General features: G+C 36.3%; 1 protein-coding gene across 5 annotated transcripts in view; it reads left to right on the top strand.

Moving 5' to 3' along the window:
- The window catches only part of KIF27 (kinesin family member 27), a 94212-nt gene that overhangs the window by 22260 nt on the left and 53621 nt on the right, over window positions 1–18331 (top strand). For all 5 annotated transcript variants that reach the window (XM_061426044.1, XM_061426045.1, XM_061426041.1 and 2 more), the window contains 3 exons: window positions 2468–2611; window positions 10143–10349; window positions 17831–18000. In XM_061426044.1, the coding sequence (XP_061282028.1) occupies window positions 2468–2611; window positions 10143–10349; window positions 17831–18000 (521 nt within the window). The remainder of the gene's footprint in view (window positions 1–2467; window positions 2612–10142; window positions 10350–17830; window positions 18001–18331) is intronic.

The following is an 18331-nucleotide window of genomic DNA, read 5'->3' as shown; positions in this document are numbered from 1 at the left end:
TTTTTTAATGTGTATTAGAAAGAAACCTCTATTACAGCAATTCTCAAACTTTTTTCTCACAAGGCTACTTTCTTCAAATTGAGGTCCCCTAAAGATCTTTTGTTGATGTAGTTTGTATCTACTCATATTTACCATATTAGAATTAAAACAAAAAATGTAAACTACTAGTTCACTCAGTACTAAAAATGATAACCCAGTTAATGTTAACATAAGGAACATTTTTTCATGAAAAATAATTATTTTCCAAAACAAAAAATTTAGTAAGAGTGGAATTGTTTTATATTTTTGCAAATCTTTTCATGTCTGACTTAATAGAAGACAGGTGGATTCTCATATCTCTCAGCATTCAATTTATTGCAATATATTTAGTTGAAGTGTGTGAAGAAAATCCAGCCTCATCTAGATTTGTAATTGGAGGGGAAGAATATATTAGTGATTTTTTCAGGTAATTGTGAATATCCTTTGATATTACATCAAAACTCAACAAGTAGAAATTTCCTAAAGGTTACTTGTGATGTGGGATTTGAAACCATTTTGTTATATTAAAGTTCACTGATTTTTATCTTACATTTTGAATGGATCTTTTATCCAAACGTGATTTTTGAATCAGCATGCATTGGACACTTGATAAATATTTGTTTACTAAGTTATGAAGATTTTTCAGTGTTAACATATTCAAAATATAATATTAAAAAATCACATTAATATCACCTCTGATCTCACCTCCTGCAAAATCTTTAAGTATTGGGAGCTGGCAAGTTTATAGTAGCAGAAATGTTTTCCAAAATTCTGATTTTTGTATGAAACTTGAATTTTATCATTTGCAGTAAATACTGTTAGTTGTTTTCCTTGAAATGATGTCACACACCCAAGTGTGAATAGCTTATCTGTTGTTCTTTAGAGTAAAAATAGCACCCTATGAAAAATGTGGCTAGTTTAGCTTGTAACTCAACAATTGTACAAGATTTTTTTTTTGTACTCACCCTTCAGTATACAGAAGAACTACTTTATGCCTGCCCATTTTGACACATAGAATACTGAAAAAAATGCTCATGTGCTGAGATTTAATAAAATCATTTTTATTGCTTCATCAGGATATTCTAAAGTGGTTCTCCATCCTCTCATAAATACCTCTTAAGGGACTTTGTTGCTTTTTTCCTCCGTGATTTGAACACAGGAGCAGTATGTGAACATGAATATACTCTACAGATAAACACTTTTTAAAAACACTTTTAAATAAAAAATAAACAATAAAGCTGTAGTTTATAAAGTATATATAACAGCACCATATGAAGTGCTGGGAAAGCAATTACATTGTAAGCTCTCAGACTGACAGTTAATTGCCCAGAGCAGAGGATATGGGCCAATGAATGTTTTATTTTAAAAAGAGAAAAGTCATAAAGGTCACATAAACAGGGTTATAAGGACCATCAGGATCAGGCATCCTGTCCTATTTGGTCATTCGAACACCCCAAGCAGAAAAAAGAAGGAACTCTCCCAAAGCCCCAAGGGAAGGCTGTGGCAAAGTCAAGCCTGGCCTCAGTCCATGGGTTCCCAGTGGAGAGGCCTGTCCATCTCCATGCCACCACCTGAGGAGTCATGTGCGTGCTGTGTTTTTGAGAATGCAATTTTGTTCGTAAATCAGCTACTCATTCTTCTCTCTTCCTGTGTCTTAGTGGAAAGAGCACAGGCTTTGGATCCAGACAGGCCCTGAGGTTGACTGTCAGAAGTTTGATTTATCCACTGTGTTGTCCTGGAATGGTGTTCACTCACTAAACTTTAGTTTCTTCATGAAAATGTTTAATTTCTTCAATGAGATATTTTTAAAATCCCGAGTTACAATCTAGTATAAAGTAGGCCCTTGACCAATGTTGATTTTCTATTTAGTTCAAAATTTTAAAGTATTATTTGCATATTCCAAGTTTATTTGGTGACAGGAATAATTCACTAGGAACTAAGAAAACTATATGTTTAACCATATTTCCAAACATCTTCAAAATATATCTGTTTGTACTGAAAGGGTGCAAAGTTAGCAAAAGTTCCTCTTTTAAATATCCATAATAAATATAGAACATTCTTATACTATATAGGTCAGTTTGGGAAATGTGACCTTTTTGATTTCTGAAGACCCACATTAAAAATCTCATGGCAGTTCTAGAAAACTTGTAAATGCCTTATTGAATGTACTATAGACTTTGAATAACTGGCTTCAGTCTTAAAATACAAGAAATAAAAATAAGGACTGCCTTTCTATCTCTTTGGTGACTAATTCTTACGTTATACCAGTGATAGGTCCTTTCAGCTATTTCTGCCTTCCTTATAATAGAGAAACAAGAAAAAAAGGTTAAGAAGATTTTAAGAGTCATTGTCAGGCTGTCATTAAACCACAGTTTTTGTGGTATTATGTGGTTTCTTTTGAATATTTTCCATGGTGACTCTCTCTTGTGCTTTCTTTCCCTTCTCCCAGTGTGCTCTTGCTGCTGATGAAGTAGTATTTAATCAGAAGGACTTGGAGGTGAAGGAGCTAAAGAATCAAGTGCAAATGATGGTGCAGGAAAACAAAGGACATGTTGTTTCTTTGAAAGAAGCACAAAAAGTGAATAGATTGCAGGTAGAGTTAATGTACCTTGCTCTGTGTATTTCACTGGAACAGTACCTGACTAAAATAGCATTGTAAATGATAAGTAGGAATGTTTGCAAAAATAGGTTTCAGTTGAAGAGTTCTGAACACAAGCACCTGAAAGAGTTATTAGAGTTTTCCCCTAAATTGGTGTGAAGGGAAAACATTTTTATTGTTAGCTTGATTTATATTTCACAAATATAGAGCCTAATACCCAGGAATTTAATTTGCAAGTCGTGTTGTAGTTATCCTTTCTTTATACTTTCCCTTCTGTTACTTGCCAGAGTAATAGGCAATGGGATATTGTTAAGTGTTGAAAGGTAAACACATCATTTAAAATTTTGATTTGTTAGATTACTATTTTATACGCCATCAATGATTTGCTCATTCGGTTTGGCCAAATCTTTTAAATTCTCTATCTTAGGTTTTCTGTATTAACATGCAGTGTAACATGGTATGTCGCTAAGTATTGGGTTGGCTAGAAATTTAGTTTGGGTTTTTCCATAAGATATTTTGGGCCAATCGAATATTATACACCCTGGCTGTGAACCCTCCCATCCCCCATACAGTTCATTTCATTTAAAGCCTTTAGCTTCCTATCAGGGAGGAACTACTGTCCTGAATAATGATCGATCCAGGAAAAATTAGACTTTGATTTTGACATTACTTTTTTCTTCTTCTTTTTTTAACCATTCTATCTCTGAATTAATTTAAAAACATAGCGAAAGTAGTGTTAGTCATTCAGTTGTGTCTGACTCTGCAACCCATGTACTGGAGTCTGCCAGGCTCCTCTGTCTGTTGGATTCTCCAGGTAAGGATACTGAAGTGGGTTGCCATTCACTTCTCCAGGGGATCTTCCCAACCCAGGGATCAAACCCAAGTATCCTGCATTGAAGGCGGATTCTTTACTGTCTGAAAACGTATATAAACTAAAATATGTTGTTCAGTGAAGTGAAGTGAAGTGAAGTCGGTCAGTCGTGTCCGACTCTTTGCGACCCCATAGACTATAGCCTACTAGGCTTCTCCGTCCATGGGATTTTCCAGGCAAGAGTACTGGAGTGGGTTGCCATTTCCTTCTCCAGAGGATCTTCCTGACCAAGGGATCGAACCCAGGTCTCCCGCCCTGTAGGCAGGCCTCTGAGCCACCAGGGAAGTTGTTCAGTGAATTATCACAGAGAGAACAGCTATGTAACCACCACCAGTTCAAGAAACAGCAAACTGCTAGCCCCAGAAGCCCTTAGTCTCTCCTCAGAGAGAGCTGCTCTCCTAACTTTGATAGTGATAATTTCCTTGCTTTACTTTGTGGTTTTACTATGTATCCTTGAACTCTGCAATTTAAGTTTTGAAAATTTAATAAATTTAATCATTCAATATACATTCTTTAGTATCTGATTGCTTTTATTGAATATTTTGTCTATCTGCTTCATCCACGTTTTTGTGTGAAGCTGTAGCTTGGTTAGTTTATAGCTGTATAGGATATCATTGTATGACTATTTCACAATTTATTTTTCTTTTTCCTGTTGATAGATTTTTTCTCCTATGAATTTTCTCATACATGTCCCCTGGTGCACACACACATGCATTTCTTTTGGATTTGTGCCTAGAAGTTGAATTGCTAGGTCATACATAGGGTAGGCAAATCTTCAACTTTAGTAAATAATACCAAACTTGTTTTCCAGTTTAAACTTGCACTAGCACTGTATGAGCATTCCTGCTATTCCACTTGCTTGCCAGCATTTGTTATTGTGAATTTTTTAGATCTTAGGCAATCTGGTAGGTATGTAATGTTATTTTATTGTGTTTTTAAAAATGTATTTCTTAATTTAAGATATTTATTTATTTACTTATTTTGGGCTGGGCTGGGTCTTTTGTGCTGTGCACAGGCTTCTCTAGTTGTGGAGAGTGGGGGCTACTCTATAGTTGCAGTGTGTGGGCTTCTCATTTGCAGTAGCTTCTCTTTTTGCAGAGCCTGGGCTCTCGGGTGCGTAGTTGTGTATGGCAGGTATGTAATGTTATTTTATTGTGGTTTTAATTTTCATTTCCCTGATGGCTAGTGAAATTGATCACTTTTTCATGTTTTTTCTTTTTTTTTTTTGGTCTTTGGGTACCTTCTTTTTTTAAAATTATTTTTGGCCACACTGGTCTTCGTTGCTGCCCCTGGGCTTTGTCTAGTTGCGGCAGGGTGTACTGTTCATTGCAGTGAGGGCTGTTCTTTGTTGCAGTGGGTAGGCTTCTCATTGCAGTGGCTTCTCTTGTTGCGGAGCGTGGGTTCTAGGCACTTGGGCTTAGTAGTTGTGGCACACGTTCTTAGTCGCTCCATGGCATGTGGGATCTTCCCAGACCAGGGATCGAACCTGTATCCCCTGCATTGCAAGGTGGATTCTTAACCACTAGACCACCAGGGAAGTCCTTGGGTACCTTCTTTTGTGAAATACTCATTCAAGTCTCTTGCTTGTTTTCCTACTGGACTAAGTCTTCCATTATTAAGTTTGCCTTTCACATTTAAGCTTTATAGTCCTAAAATTGATTTTTGTATGTGGGATAAAGTAAAGGTCAAATTTCAGTTTTTTTCCAGGTAGATATCCATTTATTCCAGCATTACGTGTTGAAAAGGCCATCTTTTCACCACTATTCTGAGTGCTGTTTGTCATAAGTCAGGGTTCATTCATGCATGAATGTATTGTGTATTTCTGGGACTTCTGTTGTACCCCATTGGCTTGCCTGTCCTTGGACCAGTGTCACATTTCTTATTTATTGTAGATTCCTGATAAGTCTAGGTATATCACTAACCCATGAACTTGGTATATTCCTCCATTTACTCACGTTTTCTTTGGTTTGTCTCAGTAATGACTTTTTTGGGTTTATGTTTATGTATTGAACATCTTTTGTTAGATTCATTCCCAGGTGCTTTATTTTTTTATGTGACTATGAATGGAATCTCTTCAGATTTCCATTTTCTTAATTGTTTGTTGGTATATGTAACTGTATTGGTTTGTGAATATTGATAGCTTATACCAAGCAACTTGATAAAATTCATTTTTAAATTCTGATATTTTATGTAAATTCTTTTGGATTTTCATTTATGATTGTGTCATCTGCAAATGATGATATTTTTATTCCTTCATGATCTTTATGCCTTCTTTTTTTTTTAACCTTTCTTCATTGACTTTGATCTTCAATACAGTATTGAATACAAGTGGTGATAGAAAATGTTCTTGTCTTGTTTCCAACTATAAAAGAAAAGCTTTCACTGTTTCACTATTAAGTATCATGTTTGCTGTAGGTATTTTTTAATTTATTCTTTATCAAACCAAGGAAAAATTCTTTGCTGAGAATTTTTATTATGAATGGATATTACATTTTATCAAATTTTTCTTTATCATGATTTTCCCACTTTATTCTGTTAATGTGAATGAATTGTAGTGATTTTTCCAATTTTTACACCAATCTTACATTCCTGAAATAAACCTTTTTTTTTTTTTGGTCATGATGTATTGTTATGCTGGGGGTCCCCAAGACCACCTTCAGGTTGGAGGCTGTACTTGGAGGACTCAGCATACATTTGTGCTCATCAGTTCAGTCACTCAGTCATGTCCAACTCTTTGTGACCCCATGAACTGCAGCACGCCAGGCCTCCCTGTCTATCACCAACTCCCGGAGTCCACCCAAACCCATGTCCATCAAGTCAGTGATGCCATCCAACCATCTCATCATCCTTTATTGTCCCCTTCTCCTCCTGCCTTCAGTCTTTCCCAGCATCGGGGTCTTTTCAAATCAGTCAGCTCTTCATATCAGGTGGCCAAAGTTTTGGAGTTTCAGCTTCAACATCAGTCCTTCCAGTGAACACCCAGGACGGATCTTCTTTAGGATGGACTGGTTGGATCTCCTTGCAGTCCAAGGGACTCCCAATAGTCTTCTCCAACACCACAGTTCAAAAGCATCAATTCTTCGGTGCTCAGCTTTCTTTATAGCCCAACTCTCACATCCATACATGACCACTGGAAAAACCATAGCCTTGACTAGACTTATTAGGCATGGGCCTGATAAAAGAAAGCAAAGGAAACAGGGACATAGAGTGAAGTCTAGAAGAAATCAGGCACAGGCTTCCAAGAACTGTCTCCCAGTGGAGTCACCCACATGTACTTAACTCCCCCAGCAAAGACTGTGACAACTCACGTGAAGTGTTGTCTACTGAGGAGACTCAGGTTTTATTGAGAACTGGCCATGAAGGCATTCTCTGACCACCATCTACAGAATTCCAGACTAGCGGAAGGAAAGGAAAGCAGGTGTTCAACATAAACCACCTTGTCTGCACGAACACTTTGAGCACAGTGAGCCACTCTCACTCAATAGGGTATTGGGAACCCTGTTAGGATCCGAGTTCCCAGACACCAGCCAATGAACAACCTCGTATGCAGGTCCTTCAAAGGATAGCAGTCAAGTCTTCTGTGTTAATTTACTCTTTTCTACAAATGTCCTTGATTTGGTTTGTAATTATTTTGTTTAGGATTTTAGCATGTCTATTCATGGGTATATTTTCTTTTCTCAAAATATTCTTGTCAGATACTTCTCTATACTTGGGAAGAGTGTGTGAAGAATTGGTGTTATTTCTTCCTTAAATATTTGGTTGAATTCACTTGAAAAATATTTGGGCCTGGAAAATTTCTCTGTGGAATGTTTAATTATGAATTCAGTCACACTTTCCTTTTGCCCCCTTTTTGGTAAGGTCTGTTTTTCTAAGAATGTAACAGCTGTTTCATATTTCAATAAATATGTTGAAATGTTTATAATAATCTCACCTCTTTAATGCTTTTAGACATGTAATGACATCCCGTTTTTCATTCCTGGTTATTTGTGCCTTCTCTCTCTCTTTTTTTTTTTCCTTGATCAACTTCACAAGAGGTTTCAAATTTTTTTAGTCTCTTCAGAGACTAAATTCTTTTTTAAGAATTATAATTTTATTTATTTACTTATTTATGGCTGTGCTGGGTCTTCGTTGCTTTGCTCCAGCGTTTCAATCTAGTTGTGGCAAGTGGGGGTTACTCTCTAGTGCACAGACCTCTCGTTGCAGTGGCTTCTTTTGTTTTCGAGCACAGGCTCTAGACCACATGGGCTTCAGTGGTTGCAGCCCCTGGGCTTTGTAGTTGCAGTTCCCGGGTTCTAGAGCACAGGCTCAGTAGTTAATGTTTCGTGCGCTTAGTTGCTCCCCAGCATGTGGGATCTTCCCAGATCAGGGATCCAACCTGTATCTCCTACATGGGCTGGCAGATTCGTTACCATGGAGCCACTGGGGGAAGCCCACAGAGAGCCATTCTTGACTTTGATGATCTTCTCTGGTATATGTTTGTTTATTATTTAATTAATTTCTACCCATATCTTTATTATTTAGTTTTTTTCTGCTGTTTTTAGGGGCATAGACTCCTATGCTATCTTTCTAAATTGTTTAGATGGGTGCTCAGTTCATTGATTTTTTAGCCTGTCTATATATTTTTAACCATCTATAATATATGCATTTGAAATTATATGTTTCCTCCTAAGCTTATCTTTGTCTGCATTCCTCATTTGGCTCAGATTTTTCCTAATTTTTATTGTGAGTTTTTTATTTGACCTGTGGGTTATATAATTAGTTATTTTATTTCCAACACATGAAGGATTTCTTTTTATTAATTTTTAGCTTAATTGCATTGTTGTCCATACGACTTCAGTTCTTTGTGTTGAGACTTGCCTTATGGCTCAGCATAAGGCCAGTTTTTGTAGATATTACAGATATGCTTGAAAAGAATTTGTATTCTGTAATCATTGAGTTCTCCTAATTCTGTTAATCCTCTTACTCAAATCTATATTTTTACTCCTCTTTTGATCTTTTTTTTTTGTCCTATCAGTATTTTAGAGGAATATTAAGATCTCTTACTATAATTTTTGGATTTGTATTGCAAATACAATTTTTGCATTTTATATATGTTGAATCTGGGTTATTAAGTACATAGAAATGTAGAATTGTTACAGCATCCTGGTGAATTGACCTTTTTTTTTTTTAGTCTTTTTTTAACTTCATTTTATCTCCCAACAGTTTTTGCATTTAAGTCTATTTTAATTAGCATAGCTATACCAGCTTTCTTTTGATTAATATTTACATGGTATCTCTTTTTCCATCTTCCCTTTAATCTTTCTTTATTGATTTTAGTTATGTTTCTTGCAATTAGCAGGTTAGACAATTTGATAGTTCTTGTAGTTTTTAATCCTTTAACTGGATTGTGAGTTCATTTTTGAATTTAATATAATTACTCTTATAGTCTGGTTATAATCCCACCATTGTGGTTTTTACTTATCCTATCTGCTCTATATTCATTTTTCTCTCCTTCTTACCTTTCTTTGAATTTAATTGCTTTAAAAGTTGTACTTTCACTGTTTTTAGTGATTATCCTGGAGAGTATATACCATGCACCCTTGACTTAAAACAGTCTGATATTAATTGGTATTCTTACCCTTTCCCTGGAGAATAAAAGGACTCCATTTAGTATCCCCCTTCAACTTATATGCTATTGTTTTATATTTGAATTATCTGAATATGTGGTTTTTAAAATAAAGTTACATTTTGTAGTTCAGCATTAACACAGTGAAACTTTAGGGTTTGCTTTTTTTCCCTATCTAAACATTATAGTACATGTGAAGTATTTAAGATGAATGACCTTTCTTTTTATATAATTTTGTGCTTATAAAACAAAGCTTATGTACTTGAAAATTTTTCTTTAGAGGATACACAGAAAGCTAAACCACACATAGTGTCTCTCTTTCTGTCCCCCAAGCACCCATAAACAACTTATTCTGCCTTTGATTTCCAAGTTCTTTCTCCCACGACTCTAAATTGCCTATCTTCTATCTCTGTGTTTGTGGCTTTCTTTTTCACTGAATAAAGGCTTTCACTTCACTGCACCTGTTACCACTTTCTGTCTCCTTTGCTGTCATCTTAGCTGTTTGCCGTTTTCTATACTTTTCAACTTTCTAGTCTTTTGTTACTTCTTGGATTTCACTCTGAAAGTTCAGACTTTTATAAAGATCAGCTAATCATAGTGCTTCAGGTGGGCAAGCTAACCAATCACAGTGTATGGGGCAGTGTCTTGTACTAACTCATTAGCTGTATTTGTTCCTGCTTACTATTCAAAAGTTTTTAACACTCAGGACAATCCTAAATTCTTGTGAACAGCAAAAGGCTAGTCTTTGGGGCTTTTTTTGGTTGGTTGGTTGGTTTTAGAATTTTTTTTTTTTTTTTTGGCTGCACCTTACAGCATGTGGGATCTTAGTTTACTGACCAGGGATTGAACCCATGCCCTCTGCAGTGGAATTGTGGAATCTTAGCCACTGGACCACCAGGGAAGTCCCAGAAGGCTAGTCTCTGGATAAGTTAGGTTTTATTGTTTTGTTAAGGTAGTTGTGACTTTGTGATCAATGTACAGTTTATTTTTAATCATTAACCCATACTGAGTCTCTCCATTTTTTAAATTCTTCTCTTTCTTCTATAAAGAATGAAAAAATAATAGAACAACAACTTCTTGTGGATCAACTGAGTGAAGAACTAACAAAACTTAACCTGTCAATGACTTCTTCAGTAAAGGAAACTTGTGGAGATGGGCCAGATACCAGGATACTTGAAAAGAGACCATACACTGTACCATTTGATACTCGTTTGGGGCATTATATTTATGGTCCAGCAAGGTTGGATTCCAGGAAGGTAAAGTCTAAGCATTAGTTTCTTTCTTTTGAGATTGTATACAATATAATATCACAGTGTATTTATATAGTCTTAGCAGGTTTTTTTTTTTTCTGTTTGGTTTCATAGACTTTTGTGTATACTCTTTTTCTGTTATGTATAGTCTCTTTATAATCATGCTTCTTTTCAATAAAATTAATGATTAAGAGAAGGTATAGTTGTATTTGAAAGGAAGAGTTGAAGATAATGCTTAGATTTATCAAGGAGAAGAAAAAGCTACTCTTTGCCATCATATTAATATTTTCAGGTATGACTAAGTCCGATATCTTCATAAATTTTTTTCTTTCTTTAATCACACCAAGTTGATGAGGTTGGAGGTATTTATTTTGACTTATTTGGTCTGTCTATTTTCAAAATGATATCCATGTATTAAGTCAGTCTTGTCTGATATAATTGCTGCTGCTGTCGCTAAGTTGCTTCAGTTGTGTCCGACTCTGTGTGACCCCATAGACGGCAGCCCACCAGGCTGCTCTGTCCCTGGGATTCTCCAGGCAAGAACACTGAAGTGAGTTTCCATTTCCTTCTCCCTCTGACAATTAATTAAGACTGTATAAAAATCAGTATGAAGTTTCATTTAATTTTTAAATTTTACTTTATAAATTTTAATTATAAAATGTGTATACATATGTGGATGCACAGATTTCTCTTGAAAAATCAAAATCAAGGAATCTCTACCGTGGAAAAGACTAATTAACAGACTCATGAATTTTGGTTTCTGTTTATTAATTTTAGGAAAGGAAATGATTTATTTGAGATATGTTGGATACAGTCCAAGGGAAAAGAAATGTGAGAGGTGTCATAGACTTTGCAGTCAGGCAAGCTTGGGCATGAACACCAGCTCTATGATGTAGGCCTGGAGGGATGACTAAACCTGTGTGAACCCCAGGCTCCTTATCTGTCAGAATGGGGGACCTGTGAGAGGGGTATAGGGAGGACTTACACGAGATGGTGACTCCAAACGTGCCTGGCACGCTGCGTCCTATAACATACACGTTTATGGGGTACCTCTCCTGTGTCCCAGGCTCTGTGCCTCAGAGTGAGTAAGACAGATGCTACTATTACTGTATAGTTTTCAGTTTTGACTGGTTGGATTTAAAATTTAAACTTTTGCTGCTATTAATTTCAGTTGAACTTTCTAGAGTTATTGATGTTTTCTTTTGGTTGAATGTATGGTGAATTTTCATAGAACATTTAAGAAAGATAAGTTCTTTATAGAATTGAAATTAGATATCTATTAATTCTACTTAATAATTTTTTTACTCTTGGCTAGTAATGTGAATTTCCTCTTTCTGTGCATTCTTTTATTTTATAAAAATAACATTTTTTTCTGATTATAGAAGTTAGACATTTATTAATCTCTCTCAGTGTCTGTTTCTTTCTCTTTTTTACTAGACTTTCACACACACACACTTGGACACACATTCTTTGAGGAGACAGCTCCACAGGGTATTGAGAAGGAGCTAGGCCCCTCTGTTCTTATCTCTAGTTGTTTAATTAAACCTGAAGCAGCCATGATTGGAATAAAGATTTCCACAGTTATTATTTCAAATTAACAAATTTTTTTAAATTTTTAATTAATTTTATTACCCCCTTTCACTTTCGAGGGTTCTAGTTTGGAAAACATATTGTGTGTGATTACCACAGCTTAGAAGAGGGCAGATACACTAAGACTTGTAGCTCCTCTGTGGTTACAGGTGATCTCCAAGTTTGCTTGTGACCAAGTGGGATTAAAATATAACAGGAAGAAAGAACCAGTGAATTTGCCAAAAGATTGCTATGACACGGAAGGAAAAGATCCTGACCAGAGACAGCCCCTGATGTTGACAAAGGGAAACACTTATTCCCGGTGCTGTTTCCTTCACTATGGATGGACATATGTATTCAAATTAGCAACTTTTTTGTTTTGTTTTTAAAATTTAGTGGCTTCCAGCCATTAAAAGAAGGGGGAAAGGGAGAAAATGCAAAGGTAATATAACCAGCAGTTTTGAGAGTTCTCTTTCTCCTGTTGTGTGTCCCGGACTCTTGGCCCCTCTGTTGCTTAGAGTGCTGCAGCAGACACAAAGGCTTGTATGGGAAAATACAAAGCACACCAAGCCTTGTTCAAGTCTTGTTTCCTGTTACATTGTTCTAGAGTGAGAGGAGGATTTCATATTGAATACCAAAACTAGCTAAATTAAGCTAAAGAAGACATCTGAAACACTATTTCATTTTTTCCCTGGGTTTCTGTCTCCTTGGCAGAAGTTGGGCTAATATTTTCCAGCTCTAATATTTTCTTTTGAAATTTAGCTCTAATATTTTCTTGAAGTAAAAACAATCTGACAAGGGAAATATTTCCTCAACTTAAAATTCTCTCAAAGAAAAAGGGGGACAATGACTTAATCAGTTTTTTAAAAATATTTATTTTTGGTTGTATTGGGTCTTCATTGTTGTACTTGGGCTTTCTCTAATTGCAGTGAGCAGGGCTTCTCTTATTGCAGAGCACAGGTTTTGGCACATAGTCTTCAATAGTTGCAGCATGCAGGCTCAGTAGCTGTGGCTTGTGGGCTCCAGAGTGTGGGCTCAGTGGTTATGGTGCACAGGCTTAGTTGCTCCATGGCATGTGGAATCTTCCCAGACCGGGGATTGAACCCATGTCCCCTGCATTAGCAGGAGGATTCTTATCCACTGTACCGCCAGGGAACTCCTTGAGTAAGTTTTTAAATTGATTATGAAGAGAGTCTGATTTTATTTCCTATGGTTTAGTTGCTAAGTTGTGTCCAACTCTTGGACCCCATGGACTGTAGCCCTCCAGGCTCTCCTGTGCATGGGATTCTCCAGGCTAGAATACTGGAGTGGGTTGCTATTTCCTTCTCCAGGGGATCTTTTCGACCCAGGAATCGAACCTGGGTCTACTGTGTTGCAGGGAGATTCTTTACCAACTGAGCTGTGCTGTGCTGTGCTGTGCTTAGTTGCTCAGTTGTGTCTGACTCTTTGCGACCCCATGGGATGTAGCTCGTCAGGCTCCTCTGTCCATGGGGATTCTCCAGGCAAGAATACTGGAGTGGATTACCATGCCTTCCTCCAGGGGATCTTGCCAACCTAGGGATCGAACCCAGGTCTCCCTCATTGGAGACGGATTCTTTACTGTCTGAGCCACCAGGGAAGCCCACCGACTGAGCTACAAGGGATATATTGGAGGGAAACAGTGAAAGGATCTTATTTATTTTAAAAGCATATTACTGAGACTTCCCTGGTGGTCCAGTAGCTAAGATTTTGAGCTCCCAATGCAGGGGGCCTGGGTTCGATCCCTGGTCAGGGAACTAGATCCCACATGCCACATCTAAGACCCAGTGCAACCAAATAAATAAATATTTCTTTAAAAAACATATTACTTAGGTGTGTATGTATACATATATATGTACTTTTTACATTTTATTTTTAATTGGAGGAAAATTGCTTTACAGTGTTGTGTTGGTTTCTGCCGTTCAACAATGCAAATAAGCCGTAACTATACATATATCACCTCCCTCTTGAACCTCTCTCCACTCCCCTGATCCCGCCCCTCTAGGTCATCACAGAGCACCAAGCTGGGCTCTCTGTATTATGTAGTAATTTCTCACCAGCTATCTATTTTACACATGGCAGTGTATATATGTCAGTGCTATTATATACACACACACACACACACACACACATATTTTTGTTTGCTAATACTAAATTGCTATTTAGATGCACCTACTTGAGACACTTTTTAAAATTTATTTATTTTTTAATTGAAGGATAATTGTATATATACTTTTATAGCTAGCTTTTCTCACCTAATGTATCACGAACACTTGACAATCATTAAATATTCTGGAATATATCATGATTTTGATGGGTAATAACATTCTGAGTGCATGTCATTTTGTACTTTTTTCTGTTGTCACTCATTTGTTTTCAACCATCTCTTAATCTAAAAGGTTTAATACCAAAATGGAATTTTGGGATTTATCTATTTAAGTAGAAATCCTAAAGAAACTACCCCTTACAATTAAATATAATAATATAACATCAAATTAATAGAAAAAAAAAGAGTAAGGGGCTCATTTAACAGATACTGGAAACTCATCTAATGAAATGTAAAACTGACCTAGATTTAAACTTAAGGAAAAAATGTAACAGAGGTTTCTGTTTTCTTAATATGATATATTAAGATTAATATGATTAATATGATATAATTAAAGCCAAATGCCACTGTTATACACACCAAAATGGTACTTTGGAAGGAAAAAATTACGAAGCTGGTACCAGTCATTACATAAGTTTAAAATAACACCACATGTGCTGATGATGCTACCATTTTTCATTGATTATAAGCCTCACATTTTTTTTTTTCACATTTTATCAACTATGATGGTAGGATATGTTTTACAGTTGATGGTATTTCATAGATGATAGCTTTTCTTCTTGATGGTTTAAAAATAGTGATGTGTCTTAGTTGATGACATTTTAGATTTGATGAAATATGGCATTATGAAAAGGAAATAAAAGCAGTAGGTAAATAATATCACTTTCAGTACTTGACATTATTGTATAGTAAGAAAACCAACTGGAATGTTCTTAAGGGATATATTTTTAAAACCTGTGGAATCTCCAAATTCACAACAGTGGTAATACCTGTATAATCTTTTCTTTTTCCTGAATGAATTACATTTTTATTGAGTCACAAAATTCTTGTGCATTAAATCCCTTACACTGAAGTCAGCTGCCTTTTTAGTTTTCACTAAGATTTTATCTTTCACACAATGGCCATTTCCTCCCCCCCAAATAATTAATTTTGCTTTTTAATCACTTTTTTGCATACATGGTTGCTCATGATGAAGCAGAGCTGTGTGAGATGTGTCTGCAGAGGTTCTCTTGGAAGGTTCCCTTGCCAACTAAACACTCATTCCAGCAAAACACACCAACTTCATAGTAGCAAAATGACAAATTGCATCTCATGAACCTTTGTGGAACTTTCAAATTCAACTACAAAATTAAATATGTGAAAGCCACAATCTATGGTAAATGAGTTGCAGCACATCTAATGAAACACAATCAAATGCATCACTAGTGAGAAGAGATTATCTTAATGTATGATGATCAAGAATATTACATTCAAGTCTGGGTACAACACCTTAAGTCAAATTAGATTATTTTTGGAAAACAACCAAGTTATAGAACCTTGGGGAAAATCTTGGAGTAGCTCTAGATTTAGTCCAAATTATAGGGGACATAATGACTGTGTTTAGGTATTTGAAGGCTTATCATTATTGTTAGACTTTTGTCTCTAGAACTAGGACCAGTGAGAAGCAGTGCTAAGGGAATATAAAGAGGGATTTATTAGTGAAAACTCTCAAAATAATATTAGAGGTCTCAGGGCTTAATAGGGTTCCCACAGTGAATTTGTTCAAGCAGAGGCTAAATGATAATTTCCAGTATTACAGAGAAGAGTTAAACCTGGGATGAGTTGAACTCTACTCTTTAAAGTTCTGTCCAGTCCTGTTGCTGTGTAATTCTCAGAAAACACAATTAGAATAAAAAGTTGTTTTCTAGTTGGATACACCTCAATTATCTGAATTATTACCCAGCTTATTGAGTACTTACATTATAACCAGTATTATTTAGGATATGGTTGAAAATGCAAGCATATTCTTTGGGGAGCAGGGAGTGCAGAAGCAACTAAAGAAAACAGAACCCAGCACTTAAGGTAGCAAGGGGACAGATTATGGAAGGCTTTATAAGCCTTTATAAGCCAGAAGGGGTTAAAAACCATTCTTTTGTGTGGAATGACTGCTAAGGAATTAATTTTCTGAATGTTACTCATTATGGCAAAACCTGTTTCATTATATTTTAAGCTGGGTCATTTGATGTTCTTTGTAAAAAGAACATTTGAAAGCAAGTTGAAATCCTGGAGAACAAAACATGATTCTAAACAAAAAGTTTTATTTGCTCCTGAAACCCCTCCTCAGCCCCCGACCCACACCCCCAGCAAAGAGAAACCTTGAATTCTGTGGGTTATAATGCAAATGGCCATGCTTGGTACAATGTGCTTGTTAGATAAATACTTCTTGAGTTGGTTCTTCTGTAAATAAACTCCCTTGCCCTCCCCCATATCCCAGAATTGGGAGGCCACCTAGAAAACTTTACCCCTATTCATCATGGTGCTGATGTGACACATGGCCTTATTAGGTGACCAACAGTGGAGGCACAAAAATCAGGTATTAAGAGATATCCAGTATCAGATAGGCTTTTCTGGGAGGGGATGTGTAAGAAACCTACATCAGTTGACTCTTGAACACCATATGGTATATACATTTTTACTCTATGTTGTAATGTTAATAGCTTATAATAATTTACATTAATAAATTGAATGCCTCCTTTGAGATCTTATTGTTTACCTTTTTGGATAAATTGCCTTGAGGTTTGGTTATAGTGACAGATAGGTGGCTCAGATGGTAAAGAATCTGCCTGCAATGCAGGAGACCTGGATTTGATCCCTGGGTCAGGAAGATCCCTGGAGAAGGGAATAGCAAACCCACTCCAGTATTCTTGCCTGGAGAATTCCATGGACAGGAGAACCTGGTGGGCTGCAGTCCATGGGGTCACAAAGAGTCAGACATGACTGAATAACTAACACTTTCATTTATAGAGACATGGTTAGAAAGGAAACATTTGGTAACAGAAATGAAAATACAGGCAGTTTCTAATTCATTGTTGTTTTCCAAGGTGAATTTTTGAGAACTTAAGGTCAATAGAAGCATGTTATAATATAGAAAGTTACAGGCAGTCCATGAAAATCTCCTTATCCCATGATAGATATTAGGTATGTCACTAGGGCCATTAATCAACTATCCCTGACTACCACATGTGAAGCCTGAGTCTATACTTTTGAATCCAAATCAGGAATATCTTACCCTGGCAGAGCAAGTGGCAGTGGTTCTGGATTTATTCATGTGGTGGGATTTGGATTAGTGGGGGAATTGCAGATCCTTAACAACACTGCAATTCTCCAAGTGTTCAGAACTGGGAAGGCTGGGGGCAGGGCAACAGTTGTGCCCTATTATACTGTGTATGGGCTTCACATTGGTTGGGGAGTGCCTGAGCTATGTTCAAGAGCTGTGATGTTTTCACTCATGCCTCTTTTTGAGTGCTGTTTTTCTCTGAAGCTATAACTGAAACCAGAAGAACTTTCTAGAAGAAGAAGAACTGTGTAGATTCTGAAAGAAGTGTATACCCATGAGACACAATAGTATTGTGAAATGAGTGTTGACTTTTTTGTAGGCAGTACGGGGAGGGAAATGTATGTTTTCAGTGATTGGCTATTTTAAGAGTACCTGTCTAATAACCTCTTAGAAAACACATTTTCAGCAATATGATAAAAATAGACACTTAAAAAAAATCACTTTTTTTTGTTGTTGGGTGGGGGAATCACTTGTAAGGTCCACACAAGTCCTTCTGTATACTCTCTGGATCGACTAGTTGCGGGATTTCGAACACGAAGTCAGATGCTTCTGGGTCGCTTAGAAGAACAGGATGAAGTTCTCCAGTGCCAGTTTTCTGATAACAGTGATGATGAAGAGTCAGAAGGCCAAGAGAAATCGGAAATTAGGTATGTTAATATATATATTAATATTGACTGATTTAATAAGCATAATTACATGATACAGTAAATATATACAGAAATAGGGGTTTTTTTACATTAAAAAAATTTTAGTAGAAGAGTTAAGTGGTTTTTGCTACATATACTGTCAACTAATGTGTTTCAAAACCAGTATTTGAACACGTCAGTCTAACAACTATAAAATACCTGTGTTTTTAGAATGTTTATGGTGATTGGAGTTTAATTTTCAGAGAAAAAGATTTTGGATTTCCTAATTCTGCTGCCACAGTGGCAAAAAACATGATGAATTTTCCATTGGGTCCAACATTGTGGGGGGTAT

This window comes from Bos javanicus, chromosome 8 (assembly GCF_032452875.1).
Source record: "Bos javanicus breed banteng chromosome 8, ARS-OSU_banteng_1.0, whole genome shotgun sequence".
In the NCBI taxonomy this organism is placed as follows: domain Eukaryota; kingdom Metazoa; phylum Chordata; class Mammalia; order Artiodactyla; family Bovidae; genus Bos; species Bos javanicus.
This window is presented reverse-complemented; position numbering and strand designations above follow the sequence as displayed.